The sequence below is a fragment of the Myodes glareolus genome, chromosome 17, assembly GCF_982192425.1.
Source record: "Myodes glareolus chromosome 17, mMyoGla1.1, whole genome shotgun sequence".
Taxonomy (NCBI): Eukaryota; Metazoa; Chordata; class Mammalia; order Rodentia; family Cricetidae; genus Myodes; species Myodes glareolus.
The window spans coordinates 39,773,277-39,796,181 of record NC_142042.1 but is presented as its reverse complement, the minus strand read 5'-3'; the positions used below and the strand labels follow the sequence as shown (position 1 = coordinate 39,796,181).

The 22,905-nt window shown below is 38.4% G+C and overlaps 1 protein-coding gene across 1 annotated transcript in view; it reads left to right on the top strand.

Annotated features, from left to right (window-relative positions):
- The window catches only part of Plppr5 (phospholipid phosphatase related 5), a 109,646-nt gene extending 98,112 nt beyond the window's left edge, over nucleotides 1–11,534 (top strand). The window contains exon 6 of the mRNA XM_048456953.3: nucleotides 10,774–11,534. Coding sequence (XP_048312910.3) covers nucleotides 10,774–10,806 — 33 coding nt within the window. The 3' untranslated portion in view covers nucleotides 10,807–11,534. The remainder of the gene's footprint in view (nucleotides 1–10,773) is intronic.
- Nucleotides 11,535–22,905: the final 11,371 nt, after the last annotated feature.

Genomic DNA, 22,905 nt, shown 5'->3' with positions numbered 1-22,905 from the left:
GATTGTTCCTGAATCCTTTCTCCCACATTTTAGGAAATTTAACTGAGCTAAATATACTTTATACCAAGTGGGGGTGATCAGAACATGAATTTAGATCCCTTGGTGTGACATTGTGACAAGCATGAGGGACAGTGTGATGCGTTTTATTGCCCAGGCAAGAATGGGTAGGAGGGAGATGGAGCAAAGGTGGTAGGTACAGTTAGTAGCCTGCTTGGTTCACGAGCATGAGGGGTGAGTTGGGATCTCTGGCATGCACACAAAAGGCAGGTGCTGCCATGTGTGTCTGTAACACTGGTGCTGGGATGCCAGAAACAGGTAGCTATTTTAATCATTTGAGGATCTCTGCTTTTAGGAGGCAACTCTATTTAAAAAATAAGGGATTGAAAAATGCCATTCAGTGTTGACTTTTGGCCTCTGCACATGTTAACAAGTGTCCGTACACCCACACATACAAACGAACACATATGCGCAAACACTCTACAACACCCTGCCCCTGTACACACACAATAAGAAATTGGACTACATTTATTGGCCTTGGTATCTCCTTTCCACAGAACAGGAAATTAAATAGAACAGGAATGAAAGGTAAATTATAACCTGTATGATTAGAAAGCAGTGAAGAAACTCATGTGGTGGCTTGGTGAATTAAAACCAACTCTAGAAATCATAAACAAGGAATAAAATCCATGCTGAGGAAAGTAAAAACAGGTAGATTGAGATAGAGTTACAGAGAGAGCTGGAGAAACGGCTCAGCAATTAAAAGGAAACACTGCTGTTAGATTGGACCCAAGTTCTAGTCCCAGCATCAGTGTTAGGAGGCTTAGGCTGCCTAAAACACAGTTTCAGGGGATCTTACACCTCTGAGTGGCAGGTACCTGCACTCATGTGCACAAACTCATACATGGTTATATACACATACATATCTTCAAAATTAAAAGTATTTTCTTCCTTTAAAAAGATAGACTAAAGAATAAATTAACAAGAAAGAAAGTGACCCAAGTCGAGAAGACTCCCCACCAAGATCTGTCTTCTAGAGCACAGCAGTCAGCAGAGCAGTGACAGTATTATCTAATCTTCTTCATATCTTAGGGCACAGTTTAAGGAAACTTTTCTTTGAATAAATACTTGAAAATTTAATATGGGTGAGTAAACCATACACAAGGTAAAAGTGAAAGACGTACTACATACTTGACGTTCCTTGAAAACTAATAACACTAAGGAAAGAATCCAGGTGAACAATCTAAATAGACCTGTTAGTCGCGAAGAATTAGAAACTGTTATCAAAAACCTCCCGACCAAAAAAAGCCCAGGGCAGATGGTTTCAATGCAGAATTCTACCAGAACTTCCAAGAAGAGCTGATACCTATACTCCTTAAGGTATTTCACAATATAGAAACAGAAGAGTCATTGCCAAACTCTTTTTATGAAGCTACAGTTACCCTGATACCAAAACCACATAAAGATACAACCAAGAAAGAGAATTACAGGCCAATCTCATTCATGAACATTGACGCAAAAATTCTCAACAAAATCCTGGCAAACCGAATCCAAGAACACATTAAAAAAATTATCCATTATGATCAAGTAGGCTTCATCCCAGAGATGCAGGGTTTGTTCAACATATGCAAATCTATCAATGTAATCCATCATATAAATAAACTGAAAGAAAAAAACCATATGATCATCTCGTTAGATGCTGAAAAAGCATTTGACAAAATCCAACATCCCTTTATGATAAAGGTGTTGAAGAGATTGGGGATACAAGGATCATACCTAAATATAATAAAAGCTATTTACAGCAAGCCGACAGCTAACATCAAACTGAACAGAGAGAGACTCAAAGCTATTCCATTGAAATCAGGAACAAGGCTGTCCACTCCCCCCATACCTCTTCAATATAGTGCTAGAAGTTCTAACAATAGCAATACGACATAAGGGGACCAAGGGGATCCGAATTGGAAAGGAAGAAGTTTTTAGCTCATGCTTATCATATTTAGCTCTTACAACTTAAATTAACCCATAATTCTTTTTTCATCATCAATTTTTTATGCACACAGAACTTTATCCAAATGAATACTGGAACAAATAAAGCACGGTTACTTTTAAAAAAATGGATTAGTATTTGAAACAGCAATGAACTTTGTGGCATTTTGTCTTGGTATGTGTTCCTACTGATTTTTTTAAAAATGCTTCTTATCTATGCTTAGCTATGTGACTTGGTACCTTTTCTCAATAAGGCATTCTTTTCTTGTTTTCTCTACATCTGGGTTGTGATTGACTCTTTGCCTTTGTCTTCCCAGAATTCTGCTTGTCTGGTTGCCCCAACTGTACTTCTTGCCTGGCTACTGGCCAATCAGCGTTTTATTAAACCAATATGAGTGACAAATCTTTGAAGTGTACAAGAGCTTTGTCCTACAGCACTTTCTCCTTTTTATTTTCAAAACAAGAACCCTGAATCTAATCACCTTTGTTTAGCTTTTTTCCCTACCATTTTCCATAACAACTTGTAACTATCACACTAAATAAAGACAAACATCCATAAACAAATTTTTAGGAATGTGGGTATAGTTTTCTAGACTACTTCCTGCTGATTGGGGGCACTGATAATCTTATGGGGACCCAAAGAAAATTTAGGTTTATGGTCAAGTCCCGATTCGAGTATTCTGTGAGACTTGATCATCTCAGCCAGCAGTCTTGAAGCTATTCTGGATGTAGAACTCATAAGAAACTGCTACAGAGGTACTCTGAAATGGTAGATCATCTGGACCATGTGTTCCCATTAAAGATTTTTTCAAGGGGGTCTTCCTTGATCAAACTTTATTTTTCTTAATCAAGAATGAAGCCTCAGCCTCTCATTTCCTTTGAAAACAAAAGCAAAACCTCTTCTCCAAAGTAATGTATCTTTTGACATAAAATTTGAAGTCAAGATATTTTCAAAATATATAGGTTGGGTTTATCCAGCAGTATTTATTGATTTATTCATTTTTATTCTTATGCAAATACACACACACATATATATATACTTTGTATATGTCTGCATATATTTGTGTGTGTTCTTTTTTATTGCTTTATTAGCAATAACATTCAAAATTTCCACCTCCTTTCCTCCTCCCATTTCCCTCCTGCTCCCCTACTCACCTACCCTCTGCCCCTCCAGTTCTAAGAGAGAGTAAAGTACTCTGCCATGTGCGAAGTCCAAGGCCCTCCCTGCCTCCATCTCGGTCTAGGAAGGTGTGCATCTAAACTGACTAGGATCCCAAAAAGCCAGTACATACAATAGAATTGAATCCCAGTGCCATTATCATTGGCTTCTCAGTCAGTCCCATTGTCAAACCACATTCAGAGAGTCTGGTTTGATCACATGCTCGTTCAGTCACAGTCCAGCTGGCCTTGGTGAGCTCCCACTAGATCAGTCACACAGTTTCAGTGGGTAGATGAACCGTTTGTGGTCCTGACTTCCTTTCTCATCTTCTCATTCCTTTTTCACTTCAACTAGACTTTGAGAGCTCAGTCCAGTGCTCCAATGTGAATCTCTATCTCTATCTCCATCCATCGCCGGATGAAGGTTCTATGGTGATATTGAAGATATTCATCAGTGTGGCTATGAGACAAGGCCAGTTCAGGCACCCTCTCCTCTACTGCCCAAGGACCATGTAAGGATGGAAAATATACAGAAAGTCTAGATATTGTATGTTATTGTGTTTTTTTGAATTGTTTGACTGCTGAAGAATGAGCAACAGCTGCTAAAAAGCATTTGATTATAAAGACAACACAATATCATACAATATCTAGACTTTCTGTATATTTTCCATCTTTACATGGCTTTCTTATATACTCTATTCCTTTTATTTTTATTTTTTAATTTTTGGTTTTTTAAGACAGGGTTTCCTTTTGTATCTTTGGTTGTCCTGGATCTCACTCTGTAGACCAGGCTGGCTTTTAACACACAGAGTTCTGCCTGCCTCTGCCTCCCAAGTACTGGGATTAAAGGCATGTGCCACCATGCCTAGCTATTTTCTTTCTTTTTAAAGGACTTTCTTTATCCTTTTCTTTTGTCTCCCAAGCCTATGTATATTTTTAGGCACACTGTAAACCATTAAGAGTTTTTTCCATCTGAATCTGTCTCTATTGTATGATGTGGGATTCCCCTCTGTATGCTGTGATACCACTGGTTAATAAAGAATCTGCTTTGGACCTATTGCAGTGAAGAATAGGACAAAGCAGAAATTCCAAGCAGATAGAGGAGGAAAGAGTAGGCAGAATTAGGGAGAAACTATGTAGCCTCTGGAGGAGACAGATGCCAGAACCTTACTGGTAGTCCATGACCTCATGGTGATGCTCAGATTAATAGAGATGGGTTAATTTAAGATATAAGAGCTAGCTAGAAAAGATACCTATTGGTAAAGCAGTGATATAATTAATACAGTTTCTGAGTAATTATTTCAGGTCTGGTTGGCTGGGAAACAAACAAGCAGCCTACAACTACAGTTGTATTTCTATAACCATTTTGTGACCAGGAGAGTTTTTAATCTGCTAAGTGATTAGGCTAGGATTAAAGCTACAGCCTTGGCTGCAGGTTCCACCCATTCCTTAGCTTTTTGAGATTCTATCTTCATGGTGGAGGTACTGGTGGGAGCCATATTTATTGTCACAACTCTCTGGAGTTTTCTAGGTCCATGTCACCACCAAGAAGTCTAATGCTGGCTGCTCATAAACGCCATTTAAATGTTTGGTGGTAGAGATTCTTAAAAGAGCTGCAAGGTTTTTCCTGCTAACACTGAGCCAGTAAGCCTTTCTTAAAAGATCTGCACCTTTGCTCGCTGCTAGCAAATAGAGCCTACTAGAGAAAAGATGGTTACCAAGAAACTGTGCATGACTCTGTTCTTGTCGGCCTAGAATTCTTTTTTTTAAGGTTTTCTCTGGCTTTATGTGGAAATTTACCAAACGTTTAGGTGTTATTTTTAGATAGAAGTTTCTGTCCTGCTCAGTCCAGTAGCCATTCAGTACCAAAGAAACACAGAGTCTTATATTAATTATAAACTGTTTTACCTATTAACTCGGGCTCATTATTAATTAGCTCTGACAAATTAACCCATAATTCTTTTCTATGTTTTGCCATATAACTGATAAGTTTTCTCAGTAAGTCATTCTCTTCTGGCTTCCTCTGTATCTGGGTGGCAATTCTGTCTCTGCCTTTTGCTTCCCAGAATTCTCTTTATCTGGTCATCCCACCTATACCTCCTGCCTGGCTACTGGCCAATCAGCATTTTATTAAACCAATATGAATGGCAAATCTTTAGAGTGTACAAGAGCATTATACCGCAGCACCTTTTGGCAAACACTGCTCTCTTTTCTGTCCCTGTACCTTTGCCTTTCTTAGTTTGTCATAAACAGGCTTACATAATATTCAGGCTTTTGAGTCTGGCTTTTGGGGGAGAGGGTATCAATATGTTGTCCTTGTCCACCCATTCTTTTGTTGATGAGAGTGAAGTGTTCTTTGTGTGGTGTTTTTGTTTGTTTGTTTGTTTGTTTTTGTTTTTCAAGACAGGGTTTCTATGTATAGCTTTTCAGCCTTTCCTGGAACTTACTCTGCAGGTCAGGCTGGCCTCAAACTCAAAGCAATCTGACTGCCTCTGCCTCCTGAGTGGTTGGATTAAAGGTGCGTGCGACCATCATCTGGCAAAAGGTGTTTTATTTTGTGACTGTATCACAGCTTCTCTTCCCATCAGCTGATTGGAGGTCATTTAGATTGAATATGATCAAGAGAAATTATGAATGCAACTGACATAAATATTAATGTACAGATTTTGTATTAACAAACATTTTTTATTCATAAATTATAGATACACATGCACATGCTCACACACACACACACACACACACACCACAGAGAGAGACACACACCTGGAAAAGGAATTTTCAAAGTGGCCCATCTGGATTTTTACTGAGTAGTGCATTTTTGTGGAAACAGACAAGATTCTGGGTGCTAATCAGCAACTGGTTATAAAGGAGTTTACTATGCACCTGCTCCTTTATCTGCATCCTCATATTCTTCTCTGCTGGGGATTGCTCTGTGTGTGTGTGTGTGTGTGTGTGTGTGTGTGTGTGTGTGTGTGTCTGCTTATGTAGCCAATCTAAAGCATTTTTAAAGGTTAAAAGGAACCAAACAAACAAGATTGCACTTAGGTTAAATCAGCATAAATGAAGCATAGAAACAATTTATGGATAAGTTCTAGTTACTAAGAATGTCAGTGTGATTTCTATTAGGGTTACAATAAATGAAACTTGAACAAACACTCAATTAAAAGCTGGTAATATATTCCTCAGGCCTTTTGAGTTTCCATTATAGTGAGGAAGGACATTATTTTGCAAGCAGACCCAGATGGCAGTGGAACAGATGTGGTAGATGAAGACATTGGAGGAAACCCTCCTTCACTTCCTAGCATCACCTAGGAAGAGACAGGAGAACCATTTCCCAACAGGTTAAGTCAGAGCATAGGGATAAGAGGTTTGGGGATGCTGTTAATCATAGTCAGATCATCATGGGGTCCAAGTGAGTGAGAAAAAATTAGGACCTGAAGCTGGGGTGGATGATGTAGGAATTAGTAGTCAAAAAGTGTTCACATGTTCAAATTTTGCAGTTAGATGAGGGAAGCTAGGAGTTTACATTCCTAACATGACATATTTCTAGGAACATAGCTGAGAATATGGATGAAAATTGTGGCAGATAGAAAAGTGCTGAGTCTTAGGAAGGATATGACAAACTATTTGGATACCTATACCACCAAGGACAATTTTTTTTTATAGATAGCGCTTTCAAAACTGGTAAAGTTCTGGGATGAAAGCCCAGGGATTCTGCTGCAATAGGCACTGCTTAGATCTGGAGATGGGGGCAATGCACATCAAGTTTCCCGGGCAATTAGATATGAAACTAGAACTTGGCCTCATGTAGATGGGTTAGCAGATCCGATGCAGCAGCTCTCAACTTGGGCTGCACACTAGGATCAACACGAGAGGTTTTCTGTATTCTGGTGGCTGTATGAGGCTTTGGACCAATTAAATCCAAATCTCTGGGGCTGTGCCTGTATTTAGTCAAACTCCAGTATGAAGCCCAGGATGAGCACCAGAGCATCTAAAAATCTGGACTGGGAGCTGCAGCTTCTATGGCTATTCAGGCTCCTAAGCTCATGTAGCTAATGCCTCAGCAGAGCCTAGATCCATTTTTTGTTTAATTAACTTGCCACAAGAAGCCTCCCACAGATTTCCTAGGCAGGGAGGATTCTCCGGAAAGTAGCTTTTAGTCCCTTTTAATTGCATAAAAAGGAAATTCTTGAATTAAAGGAAAGCTCTGAATTAATACAAAACTTTGCACTAAAACAAAGTCACTAGAGAGAGAGAAGTTGTCCCAAAAAAGTGCTTCTGTCCAATGCAGTTCATATCTGGGCTTTTATTTTTCCTTATTCTCAGTTTCGTTAAACACAGTAATTGCTTACTTTTAGTTTGACCCACCAATTCCAGAGCCTCAAGTCTGAATTGCTCTAATAATTTCATCATTAAACATAAAATGATTTCTCTTTACTAAATGATCTCACTCTTTTTCCAAATCATTAGGAGAGAGACTTCACATGGCACATTGGTGGGGAGGGGAGGACACATTCTACTTTTGGGGTGCCACTTTTGTTATCTTATTGGGACTTTTTGTATCTTCAGAAAGAGTCTCTGTAGCACAGGCTGTTCTTCAGCTCGGTATGTAGCAACATCCACCCTTGAGCTCTGCAGCCTATCCTTTTGCTGGGATTAGAGGCACAGGCCATCAAATCAGACATTTTCTCTTTGCTCTGCTGTCCATGCTCCCTGTCTCACCGCGGACAATGAATGCAATAGGGAGGCAAATAGCAAAATGTAGCATAGCAGCGTTGTTGATTATGACAGGCAATCCACTTCCCCTGGTGAAGGGTAGGCAGCATCCATGTAACAGTGACCTCACTGGTAGATTTAACAGTAGGTCTACGATCCCTTATTCGGAATCCTTAGAGCCAGATGGTTTTCAGCATGCAAAATACTTTGTGTTTTAGAAAATGATGTATTCTGTTGCACAAGTAGCCTGGAGACACTGCTGATTTTGGAATTAAAATACTGTTGTTTATGTAGCAAAACACAGAGTATATATTGTCTTGTGTCGTTAGTTACGTTTTTTGCCATCAAATGAGTTTGTATTCTTCTTGTAATAAATATTTGAATTTTGAGGTTGAATTGGATATTACAGTTGTACAATTTCTGAATTATGGACTTTATGATGAAAGAACAAATGGTGAATTTTATTTAAAACTACCAACTAATTATTTTTTTAATTCTTTTTTTCCTTTTTTTGCTTTAATTCTCAAAATGTTTATTTTTAGCTCACTCCTTTGAATATTACCAACCACAAATAAATGATCGATAAACCACAAAAAGAGGGTTGGAATGAGGACAAGAAAGATCACGTATATATCATTTAACATTAATAAAAATCCATTGAAGTACATATACATGTATTCTGTGTATGAGAAATCTGAATTTTGATGGTCAAATTGCTTGGCAATTTCCCATTATGATGAAGGCCACATTTAAACACTTGATATTCAACCTATCTGTCTGTAGAGTCTACTGTGCCATTCAGCTTCCTCAACATGAAAGCAAATACCTCAGTCAAAAAATCAGAACATAAATATCCCATTTTATGTTAAAAACTGAAGCTGACTTGACAACATTGTATTAAGATATGAGGTCTTTTTTTGCCATCTTGAAAAAAAGGGGAACTTTACTCATTTCTTTCTACTAAATTAACACACTCATTTACAAATTATTTGGGAGAGATGTTCACATGGCATGTTAGTGGGGGTCATGGAACACATTATCACTTTAGCATGTTTTTATGGTGTGTGACCTAACAATAGCAACCTAGACCTCTGAAGCAACAAGTACTTCCACTGAAGCGAAGAAGTTAATATTTAAATCGCATGTAAACCACATTTTGTAGGTGTTCCAAAACCAATGTATGGAAGATGATCAAGAAGGAAATTCACAGGGGAGGTCCTATAAAGACTGCCTTGCCAGGTTCTTCGGCTGGATAATGGGGATTAGCCACTGCGAACACCTCCAATTAAGGCAATAAACGTATGTGCGCGTCAGCGCACTGGTGGTGGAGCTGTGCTGCGGAGCTAGAGCAAATACAGAGAGCTGTGTCCTTCTGCGCAGGCTTCCAACAGTCACAGGGATCTTCATCCCACCCCTTAGCTTGTCTGCGGTTGTCATTACTGCTTCATTTTTTTTCCTCAATAGAAATATAGCGTTTTAAAAAAATGAAATAGTTTAATACCTTAAAATTATTGATTTTCTGAACTCTTTTGTTTATGAATACTTTTCAGGAGTGCTCTTTTGTCTTTTTTTTCTCCTGATTTTGAAAAAAGGGATTTTGTGAGTGGCAGATCTTGTCAAGTAGGAAGCCACCACTAAATTCTGGTGTCGTAAATAAATGAGTCTTGACTTACACGCCATCCTGATTATTTTACACTGCCTAGAGACGTACATAGTAAAATGAAGATTTTTCACGTAGACTTTGAAGCATTAAAACTGGACTTAGATTCGCCTGGAGAGACATCTCTGGTTAGAAGCAGTTGCTGCTCTACGGAGCCCTAGGTTCCCAGCACCTATGTCTGGAAGTCCTGACACGCAGAATATCAAAATTGTCTTAAATTTTCTAAATTTCAGGATCTAAAATGACTTTTAAGGCACACAGTGATTATTTCCTCAGGGGACCCCTGCACTCAAGGACAAGCCTCATTATTTTGCCTGCTGGTGTGGTGTGAACTTGAAAGAACAGTAGCTAATGGATATTTAGTAAATCCTATTCTTCATCTGCCTGGGCTTTAACTCTGCCATGGTCACACCTCGGTCTCTATCTCTAAAACTCTGAACATATCTGCTATGAAAAGCACTTTGAACGGACAGTGTGGATGAGAGAACCTTTTTCTAATGTTGCCGTGATACAAGATTGCCATTTATTCCAGACCTTAAAGTAATTCCACATACTTCAGGATTAATCATAGACTGTCAATTTTTTTTTGCTACAATATCTCAGCATCTATGGCATCCATATTACATGCCTGAATCTATTTCAACATTAGCCATTCTGCAAAGTTTATGTCTCTATAATTGACGGCTTTTTTTAAAAAAAAAAGCAAAAGAAGCAAAAAAGCATTTGGAGGCTGTAAATAATCCTGTAGTCATAGGAAATAAAAACAACAACAAACCCAGATTTTGGTGTGGAGTCTGAATTCATGCATCAAAAGTGCAGTGTTTAAGTAGAGCTCTGTCAACTACCGAATGCTATTTCAGTCGCCTGCCCACCCCACTCTACACCATCTGTCTCACAGGGAGCAATTAGTCTGAAGCTACAGCCTGCACACTGAAGTCCATTAACAGCGCACAGAATATTAATGCATCTGGTATTCCCATTTTTGTCTACGCAAATTTGAGTGTTAATTTTGAGCAAAGCAGGTATAACATTTTAATCTACTCCGTTAATTAAGAATCCTGAATAAAAGATATAATTAGCTAACATTACATAACAGTACCGAGAAGTGAGTTTAACAGCACTGCGTGTTTTGGCAGCATGCATGTGGACCACAAGTCTTTATTAAATTAATATTTGTTATTTGTCAAATATGTGAAATACTTTATAGAATTAGTTTCCACAGGACTCTGACTATGGAATTCCCTTTTCTCTTCCAGAACCACATCACTGCCTTTGCAGAAGTCACATGATATTGAAGCAGATGGTTTTTCCCTGCACTGGACGTCATCTCTCTTTACCATCCATTCATAAGAAGGTTTATTTGATTACACAGGAAATTTATAAAGTTATCTGAGACTTTTTATAAATTGAAAACTCAATAGCACCCTCCCTGATCCACCCCCTCCCCCGTCCCCCACTAGACTGTGAGCTCCTCAAGAGCAGGACCATGGCTTTCTTTTCTGTATCCCCAACACCTACCGCCCAGCACAAAGTGTGGGTGTTCAGTAAAAACACGATGACAAAATGAACCAATTAATTCTTAAATAAAATAGTCGCTTTAGTTTCTCAAAAGAATCTCTGTGACTATGTGAAAAGAAATCTCCATGTGGGTTATATTTGTATAAGAGAGAAACCCTCTATTTTGGACTCACTGAGCCTTTTTAATTTTTCATATATCTATTCAACAGTACAGTATATTTAATTTGAAGTTAATTTTGAAAGTCACGGGGGCTTTTTTTTATTATGCAGCATGACATTTTTTTCCATTCTAACAGATTTCAGGGTGTGAAATCATTTTACTTTTAGAAAGTATGTCCTATACTAAATTGTTTGCTCATCACATTATTCTGTATGTCACTTACAATGCCATTCATACTACACATTCTAAGACTGGTGCTTCTGCTTTTAAAGGGGAAATTGCCAATTTTTATTGTCACTAAGTAATGTATCATAATTAAAATTATTTATTTGGACTTTTTCTTTGGCACTTGTGATTTAATGGTTGAGTTGCAACTTTTGAAAGCAGCAATATTTGGAATAGATGAAGGCAAACCAGCCATGATACCATATTATTGAGTAACTTTCCATCATTAGTAATGTGTCAAGGTTGGCTGTAGTCCAGTCATAAGCTTTCTTACTGATCAAGAATTCAAATAATTTAAGTGGAAATGAACCAGATCTTACCATGCAATTATGTAGATGCTAGAAATATGATTAATGTATTTTTGTAATTGTCCAATAATTTAATTAATATGTATTTATATTTACTTTATCATTTGATCCTCACAGTAATCCTGTATAAAGATTGAAAGATGGCTTTATTTACACATGAGAAAAATGAAGCCAAGACTGATAACATGCCCAATCCCATACCTCTAGTCAAGCAGAGAGAAAAAGCTGAAATACAGAATTACCCTGGATTTGCATTTTTCCCCTTAAATATGCCACAACTGCCTCAACATTCATGACATTGAGGCCTTATGAGGCCATAAGAGTTCTGATAAACTACCTATCTTTAAAAAGCTGAAGAAATGCCAAGATAGAGTTACAGAATGTCTGCAGTATTTTAAATGTTTACCTTATATTAATGAACATAAAACACATTTTTCAAACACGGAGCTATCTAGGGTTCTTTTAATAATTTTATTACTAAAACAATGACGTTTCAGTGTCCGGATGTGAGGCTCTTTGTAAAAGGGAAGTCCAAATCAAGTGTCTTCATTCTGCACCTCAGCTGCCATTCAGGAAAGCAGCCGAGGGACCAACTTTACAGTAACCACGTGGAACTAAAAAGAGAGAATATAAGGAGAATCAAGCAAAGAGTCACTTTGCATCTCTACAGCTAACCCAAGATGCTTTGATTTATATGTGTGGAAACTAATTAAAAAAAATCTTTCTAGTCTTGAAAAATAGTTGAAAGCAAACATTTAATTTACCCTCTAATCAGCAAATAATTAAAACCAAAGACTTGTCCGTTATTTACAAATGGATTTCATTTGTCCAATTTCAATCCTGCAGGAGTCAAAACACTTCCACTAGGAGCCAAATGAAGAAATTCCCTTTTATAAAAATTGAGATCTCTATCACAATTCAATTATTTTGACAATTTAGAACAAGCTTTCATGTCTTGACCTATTAAAGGCATTGTTTACAAATGCCTTTGGCAAATGCTAAATTTCTAAATACTTTAGAAAGCATTAGTAATGGGCAGTTTGGTTCTGGAATAAACGGTATGAGCATAATACTAAACAAAGGCCGGGTGGCTGGTTGGGTTTGTACAGCTGTTTAATTCTGGTGGTTCTACACCCACTTTAGAAGGACCTAAGAAAGAAGGGTTTTCTCCTTGGTGGCCTTACATTATATAAGGATGTCAAGGTCAGTGTAGATTTTTTTTTTTGCACCTTCCTAAACCTGGTCACTATAAAAGAGTTATGAATTAAACAACAAAACAGTATCAGAGTAAAAATCACTCCTACTAGTTAAGCATCAAGAAGGTTCTACAATTATAAAATCCAGGAAAAAAATTAAAGATGAGTGAGAATAAACCAAACCCAGCAAAGATTACTTAACCATGATGCTATTACTGAGAATAATGGAAAACACATTTGAGAAAACGTTAAAACAATCACAAAAGCTGGCGTTCAGTGGTGCAGTACTTGCTGAGCGTGCACAGGTCCTGGGTTCAATCCCCAGGACTTGTAAAAGAAAGCACGAATCTCGATATATACATATGTACATACATAGTCTAGTAAAAGCAGGCAATCCCATACATTTCTGATAGAGACCCTCGTTTTTATTCCTCTTCCTTGGGGCCCAGGTCAGTGTAAATTGTTCCAACTGAAAACTTCAGTAGCCTCTGTTTGCATGGCAGAAATTCCGCACAAGTCTTATCCGATGCCTAAGGTAACTTAAAAGGGTCTTTTATGTTAAAAGAGAAGTGAACCTTCTTTGACAAACTTTGTCTATTCAACTTCTAACTGGGCCTCTCTTTTTCTCAGGATCTATCCTAGCCAAATATCTTGGTTACATTTTCCATAGCTTCCTTTGTGAGAGAACAGTGGGGGAGGAAATAATTCTCTGCTGTGTATTGTATTTTTCAAATAAAAATTTAAAAATTAAATTAAAAGTTAAATTTCTTTTTCCTCATGGATTGGTCTTTATTGGGGCAGAGGAATGAAGAATCATTGCCAATGTGCATAGAGTTAAGATTTCTCATATTGGCTGGAGAGGGTTTAAAAATGTACCAAATTGGCCATTTTGATTCCGTCTAGTTAAGGTAAATGGTCCTTACACTCCACAAACCCTCCTAGGATCCTGTTAAGTTCTGTAGTTACAAATCGTAAACTTCTGGAAATGACTTTGGACACCAAACAGGCATGCGATGTATAGTCGGTCTTCTTCCTGTGAATGACAAGCAACTAAGAGGCAGATGTCCCTTCATCTTGTCCCTATGGCCATCACCACTCAAGCTCTGGTTGTGCTCTGAAAGGGTCACCTCGGCATGTGCCAAGTGATTCTGTTTGTACACTGGAAACATGAATCTCACAATTCGCTTTTTTATGAATGCTATGGATTATAATTCTTTAGAAATACAAATCAAGGCAGCATGTTATACCAGATTACAAGTGATCAGATCTCCAATCAAGAAGAAGATGAATAATTGAATTTTTCTCTATTGTCACTCAGTGGAGATTCGGTTGTTTTTTAGTCCAATGATTCTGTCGGATATGGTTGATTGATGATAAATTGTGTTTCCCTAAACTGTTATTCTCGTGACTCATGAATTATAAACTCAGATTGCCTTTTTTCACATGAATTACCCAAAGAATTTGAAACAAGGAAACATAGATGAGTGGGCACACTGGGACCTCCACTGTTCCAATGGGAATCAAAATCCATGCCATTCATTAGAAAGGTGATATTGGCCACACCTTTACACAATGAAAACATATTTGCATTTCATTCTTACTTATAAATTTGTCATTAGTCAAAGACTGGTAGTGGTATTTTTCTCTTGAGAAAGGAAAACCTCTTCCAAGCTACACAGTAACTTTTCATTTTAATCATGTTTCTTTGGAGCAATCAGCCTTCATTTCACCCAGGATTTTATAGAAATATGGTTCTAGATACCAAATGATTCACATTTAGTACTGACTAAATGATAGTTAAAAGACACATAACTTTTCTCATGTACATGAAAGTTATCAGACCACGTGGTCGGGGATGTCTTGAGACTCTAATATCTTCTCTATATAACTCAGAAAACTATCAGGAAACTGAGGAGCCTCAGCAGATTGGCTTGAGAATGCAGAAACAAGTTGTGTGATGGCAGATAGCCACTTGCCCATCTCATTCAGTTGGCCAAACTATGTCTCAGAGCCACCCCAGTCTAAAGAAGGGGCTAATAATGAGGTGGGTGCAGAGATGGGTGAGTAACCGGGTCTTATTTTGCATTCAATTTACCACAAACTTCTAAAAATTCAAATATTGCATTCAAATCCTCCTGATTTTAGTTCCTCACAATTCTTGAGGATTCTGTCTGTTAAACATGGAAATTCCACAAATGGCAATGAGAAAAAAGCAAGCCCTGATAACTAAACCAGGATAATCACTCCCCTAGGTAGCAGTTACACACACACATGATCAGACTCCATAGAGAACTTTCTTTCTTGAATTTAAAGCATCAGTAGATCTGATATGGTTTTTATTTAGACGTAAACATTTTATATAATTCCTTGTATTTGTTAATAAAGAAGAAGACATGCCTTTATATGTAAAAACAAAGAAGTAGAAGACTATGGTATGGATGCTTTGTATACAGCTCAATGGTAAGTGTGCTTACCTAGCATGCAGAAGGTAAGGTTAGTGATGCAGACTAAAAATAAATAAATAGGCCAAGATATAATGTATTGATTACATGTATACCTTTGGATTGTGTTTGCCTACAAACCAGCTTGACTTTTAGAGTTTTGACTTTCAGAAATTTTAATTACTATGGTTTAAACAATATCACTCCCACAACAATGCTCTTCAAGTTGTGAGTCGCTACATGAATGACAAATTGCCCTACCAGCTCTTCAGCCTACCAGGTACTGGAGGCAGATAGGACTAGTGTCTTTGTCACTTTACCACCAATGTGATAAAATACCCCAACGAGGCAACTTAAGGGAAAAGAGGCTTCTTTTTAGCTTCCAGTTCTAGAGGGCAAAATTCAACATGAAGGGGAAAATGTGGGAGTAGCAGGGACAGAGTGGTGACAAGACCAGGAAACTAGACTGTCAGATTGTATCCACATTTATAAAGCAGAGTACAAAAATAATAGGTAGTGAACAAATAATTTTGTCCATTATATAAAGTCTTGTATGTGTGTTATATGTTATATATGGGATATGTTGGTATAAATGCATATATGACATAATATGCATGCACAAATTTACATATATGATGTATATGTATTTGTATATAGCTCTTGTTCAGGAAATTTTCCTTCTCAAAATTAAGACATATCCTCCCCACATCAATAAATATAACCAAGATTGTCCTCCACAGCCATGCCCAAAGACCCATCTCTGGGGAGATTACATATATTCTGTCAAGTTAAATGTTAACCCTAACCGTCACAGCCAGTGACCAGTCGTGTTACTTCTGTCAGATTAATCACTAAGCAATTGTTTTCCTGGTTACACACAAAGGATAAAAAGGTAATATGTGGAATCTTTGTCTCTCAGGAGTGATAAATCCCCGTGTCATTTTACAAGATGCATAACTTAAAGAAGATTTGACCAATGAGGATGACAACGAGCAAAGATAAGCAAGGACAGTGTTGAAAATGACGTTGAACCAGGACATATGTGGAGGCACAGGAATTATAAGTGGCCATGAGACTATTAAAGGTGGAGCACATTCGGGGAAGTTTAAGTTCTGCAGCCACAGACACTTCATTAGAGTGAGCTTAGCGGTATAGATAAGAAAGGTGGTCAGGGCAGAAAGGATCGATTTGTCTAAGGCTGAGAAATGTAGCTCCATTGGCAGGGTCCTTGCCTGTAGATTCATGAAGTTTGTGTTCAGCTACTCACACCGCATGAACTAGATGTGGTGACGAAGCCTAGTATCCCAGTGCTCTAGCATAGGATGATGAGAAACTGAAAGTCATCTTTAGAAACACAGTGAATTTGAGGTCAGTTTATGATATAAGAGGCCACGCATTAAAGAAAAAATCCTATAAGTATACATGTATGTACATACATAAAAAATAGAGAGGTGAATATATAGGTATGCTCATGTATAAAATCACATATATAGACTTTAAATGCATAAAATGTATTTATAAAGGGTCCTACGTTAAACTGTTCTAAAATATATTTATTTTACATTAGCATATATGAATAATAACTCTATCTCATGTTAATTATAATGTTAATCTTTACTCATTTATTTTTTTTTAAGTAAATCAAGGAATAATGGCCTTACCAATGGTCAAGAAGTGCTTGCATTGGGAGTAAACCAGCAGTGCCGGCAATTCATTGCCAGGGAGTAAACAGAATCAGACGAAGTACATTTTCCCCAAACAACTTGGGCTTGCTATTTTCAGCAATCTTTCATAATTATATCGCTCACATCCTGGTTTAGCCCTTGGCCATGAATCATTCCTCTATATGTTCTAATAACACAAAACTCTTGGAAAGAATGAGAGAGCTCACTCTTCTGATGTAAAGATTCTCAGAAGCCACGATTACTTATTTGACCACTTTTTCCCTATTCATTTTCTTACGGCATTCTCTGCCCTCTACTGTTACTTCTCATTATTTCTTGTGTTAAAACCACATCCTGGGAACCCTCCCCTTGCCTCTAGTCTTCTCCTGAGTTAGCGGTGATTGACATGGAGAGTGCTGAGAAAGACTAAAAATAAAGTAAAATAAGTAAATATTTTCAAATGTCTCAAAAATAGGAAAGACTATTTCAAACTTTATTAATTGGCAGAGCGGTGTCTCTGGATTTGGATGGAAGTCATAAAAAGGCAAACTATAGCTGCCCCTTGGATAGCAGCTCTGTGTTCTGGGTATCTGGACATTTTCTCTTAGTGCTACAGCATGCAGTATCAGCGGCGCAGCATCAGGAGCTCATGCTGCAAGCTGGAGCCCAGGAGCTTGGGATGCTGTTACTGTTGTGGACTCCTTTTTCACAGCTGAAGCTGAGAGCTGTATGTGGCTTTCTGGAACCCTTCTGGCTTTGGCACTTGCAGCCCTCCCAGTCACATCTCTGGCTCTCCAATCTCTTTCCTCCTTGCTCTTTTCAACTCTTGACCACCCTTGCCTCCCAGAAGTCTCTGCTCCCAGCTGCTCGCCTGAACTCTTTGATCCTCTAGCCATGGCTGGGTAATCCCTAGTGCTGGGTGTTTCTGCTCTGTATACAACCAGCCCAGTCCATCCCACCAGGAATAAGATATCAAAACTAAACACCCAAACCTCAGGATGTGCTCATATTGGGGTCTGTCTCACAGCAGGACACAGTGCACAAGAGGAAGATCCTGCTGACTGCTGCCTAAGGGAGACTCTAGTTATGTTTACTTAGCTAATTAAGCATGTGCACTTCCATCATGGGTGCTGAGGCACTTCTGCAAAGTAGGTTGAAATGTGCCTTAGTGGCATCCACAGCAGCTGGGGCTGGACTATTTGTGGGCGACATATATGGAGATTAATCTAAGTGTCCTTCTAAGTTTTCGTGTCTCTGTCATCACTACGTAAGTCTCAGTTTCTGTGGTTCCCTAACTAGAGCTAGTTTGGGGCATCAATGGCCAGTCTGACGTCTTCTATATGTTGTTGGCTCGAATACAACCTCCCCTTGGCAATAAGGGGGATTTCAAAACAACCACATCTTTCTGATGACAAATGGGAAAACTGCGAAAAAAAAAGTGGCTGCTTGATTGACAGCTGCCTGGAACTCCCGGAAGATGGTGAGTGGAAATTGCAATGTCCGCTTTTCCAACACAGCTCTTCCGCAGTGGCTGAACATCATTTACGGTCTCAACAGAGTCAAAAATCGCGACAGCATCAAGAGTGAAGACAAGATCAGCAACGTCCAGTCCAGCCTTTATCTCTGCCCAGCCTGGGGTAATTGCTTGGTTTTCATCAGAGAAAACTGCTCTTGCAGCCCTTCGTTGGGGAAGATTACAGTGGCTTTCAATCAAGCCAACATTCTGCTGAACCTTCACAGCTTCTGCCATTTCAAGAGTGTGATAGAGGATGCTTACAACAAAGATTTAACGTGAAATTAACAGCTTGAGCAATTTTTTTGTCTGATAATGTCTAACCTGATCTCCTATTTTGTAGCCTTAGAGAAAGCAAGGTCCCCCTGCTCTGTCTCACAATAACTGCCTTCTCTGGGGGTGTAGAGAAAGAGACAGTTGCTAGTCTCTTCCTCTAACAAGAACAATGATATTGAGATAAAGACTCCAGTGTTGAGATCACATTTAACACTACCTGACTCCCTGTCTCTAAAAGCCTTCACTTTCAGGATGAAGGTTTCGTAACACACATGAATTTGGGTACATCTTGGGGCAACTCTCTGCGGTTATAAAATCATTTCTTATGATTATAGCCCATATAAAAACTGATAAGGTTGCTCTGGTTTCATCTCTGGTGCTGTAACAAAATATTCTGACAAAGGCAACGTAAGGGAGAAAGTGGTTTTGCTGTTGCTTTTAAGTTGACAATTCCAATTTAAAATCCATCACTGTCGGGAGTCAAAGGTGTAGTTACTCAAAGCAGGTAGTCACATCCTCAGTCAAGAGCAGAAAGAAAATGAATATCTGCCTGCTAGTACTCAACCAGAAGTCTCCTATTTATACAATTCAGAATTCTCTGTCCAAGCAAGGTGCTACCCACAATGCCTGGATCTCTGCACCTCCAGGAACACACTCAGGATAATAATCTTAGTTCAAGCATAGTCCATCACTGCAGGGGAGTCAAGATGGCAGACTTTGAAGCTGCTGGCAACATTGCATCCTTGGAAAGACAAGATCGGTGAATGGCGAATGCTCAACTAACTTAATCCTTTTTATGTACCCCACTATCCAAGTCTGGGAAATGGTGCTGTCCTCTCTAGGGTGTGTCTTCCCACCTCAATTGACATAGCAAGACAATCTCTCACAGACATTCTCCGTGGCATACCTATTCTCAACACTCTCTCAAAGAGGTGACTGGGGGTACCTGGAGGCTTATCTCCTCGGTGAGTCGAGATCCTGTCAGATTGACAATATTAACTGTCAGTTAGCTAGTTCTATTTATGATTCAGTGCTTTCGACTATAAGAGAACAACTTGTGTATCATACCAGATAAATCAAATGAGACGGGTCTTCATTTTCAAATGGGAAATTCATAACATATGGTGAAGGCTGCTGGGATCACAGCCATACCATTTCAGATATTCTTGGTGCTAATCATAAAACACTGAACACATATGGACATAACAGCTGGGCTATCATCAATTGAAACTTTAACACTGTTCATTTTAACAATATATTTAAAAAATAACATTACTCTTTTCTACTGCCATTTTTTTCATTATTTCCAGCTCTTTTGAATTCAAGAAACTTCCAGAAAAATTGTGCTGATAACAGAAACAACATGAAGCTAATTATTGTCTGTCCAGTTTAATCTGTATTTTATCACATAATTTCAGTATACTATTTATATCTGTCATAGGTAGGGCTTCTACTGCCGTGATGAAGCACCATGACAAAAACAAGTTAGGGAGAAAAGGCTTTCTTTGGATTTTACTCCCATATCACTGCTCAATATCAAAGGAAGCCAGAACAAGAATTCAAATGAGGAAGGATCCTGGAGGCAGGAGCTGATGTAGAGCATGGAGAGGTGTTGCTTACTGGCTTGCTTCCCATGGCTTGATCAGCCCTCTTTCTTATGGGACTCAGGACCACCAGCCCAGGGGTGGCAACACCCACAATGGGCTGGGCTGTCTCCCATCCATCATTAATTAAGAAAATCTCTTACAATAGGGTATTATAGAGGCATTTTCACAGCTGAGGCTCTTTCCTCTCTGATGACTCTAGCTTGTGTCAAGTTGACATAAAACTATCGAGAACAATATCCTATATAAACTTTGATTTATATATATATATATATATATATATATATTGAAATTTTAATATATATACATGTCGTTGGAGGAAGTTGTTGGTTCCTGGCTGCTCTGCTCTGAAATAATCACACAAAAACTATATTATTTAAAACACTGCTTGGCCCATTAGCTCTAGCTTCTTATTGGATAACTCTTGCAACTTAATTTAACACATCTCCATTAATATGTGCATCACCACAAGGTTGTGGCCTACTAGCCAAGTTTCAGTACATCTGTCTCTGAAGGTGGCTTCATGGTTTCTCTCTGACTCTACCCTTCTTTCTCCCAACATTCAATTTAGTTTTCCCTGAATACCTATATTCCCTGTGCAGGCCCAAGACAGTTTTTTTATACCAATGGCACAGCATACAGAGGGGAATCCCACATCATATATGTGCATGTATATGTAAATATATAATCATATGTGATATATATTCTTTTCTGGGTAATTGACCATTCAAGCACTTTTGCTTCTTTTATTATATGGTGAATATTGTACTTTTAACATTTATATCAAATATATCAAGTTATGTTCCTTATTTCAGAATGTGATGTGACCTTATTTGGAAATAGGATAGCTCAAATGCAAAATGATTAAACTGAGATTTAAATGAGACCATCCTGTAGTAAGATATATACCAGTCCAATATGATTGGTATCTCTATAAAAATGGAAAAAATTTGGGCTGGAAGGATGGCTCAGTGGTTATGAGAACTGATTGTTCTTCCAGAGCACTTGGGTTCAATTACCAGCACCCACATGGCAGCTCACAACTGTCTGTAATTCCAGTTCTAGCAATTTGGCACTCACGTCAAAACACCAATGGACATTAAAAAGCACCTAAAATCTTATAAACACACACACACAGAGAGAGAGATGTAAGAAAGAATACAGAGACCACAGTAATAAAGGTCATTTCTAAGAAAGCCAGTAATTCAGTGCATCTTCAGAAGGCAGGTGAAAAAAACATACCCTGTCATAGCCTCAAAAGGAACCAACCATGTTGACAGCTGGATGTAACCTGTTTTGAGAAAAAGTCTCATTTTGTTCTCTAAATTAGTCTTAACATCCAGGACTCAGGCTCTTCTGTGACCTCTGTCTTCCTAGTGCTAGGATTCGCAGGATGGGTGGGATGCCATGCTCAGGCCACATGCCACGATTGAAACATCCTGTAGACTTGTGAGACAATGAATCCTCACTGTTTGTGAAAACTGGTTTGTGGTACTCAGCCCTAGTAATCTAAGGCAAGTGTTTACCCCCAAGATAACCTGGAATAGTGGGAAAGGCACAGGAACCAGGTTGTACTTGGTGGCTTCCCTACTCCTAGCTCTGTAACTGAGGTCATGCTATCTGAACTTGCCACATTCAAGGTATAGTAGACTGTATAGCCTAGTGACTACAAATCTCTGCCTCCAGGAATGAATTATTTTGGGACTTTATTACTTTTCCCTCAAGTGTCATTTGGAATTGTTGGGTTTTTTTTAATAGCTCTCTTAAATTGAGAATCTAGTCTAGAAGCAGAGATGCTGTTTGGAACACAGTACTAGCTGTGACAGGGAGAGAAGTTTGATGAATGCTGGGATTATATACTCTGCCTCAAATTATATCACTCACTTCTGCAAAACTTTCATTGGACATCAAATACCATGGCCATGCTCAGAAGCAATGGTAAAGGGAAATGGGTGGAGAGACCAAACATCTTTGAATAGTCCAGTGGCCATCTTTCAGAAATGATATGTTAATAAACAGAATCTATTAATCAATTTCTCTATTTAAACACGTTTATTTAATCCATAACATGGGCCAGGTGATCTTAGAGATTTATGTGCCAAATAGCAATGTATAAAGCTAAGCTTGTGCTCCCAGATAATTTGCATTGTTTTGAAGGATTTGGCAAAATTAAGAAGAACATAAATGCATACTATTATTGGAGATACTCATAAGTACTGTGAATAAAGAGTAAAGCAGAGACACTGGTAGAAGGCAGAGGTAAGGTGGATAGACTAGGAATCGAATAAATTTCCTAGCCTAGTGATTGCCTGTGTAAATACCTCACAAATGTCTTTTATTCCCCCCACACACACCCTAGATAACACCAACATTAGCATCAGCAAAGGAGACTCAAAGCAACTACACAATTTGACTATGAAACACAAAAAAGAGAAATGATTAAAAATCCTAATTGTGAAGATGACATAGTGTTAACTAATACA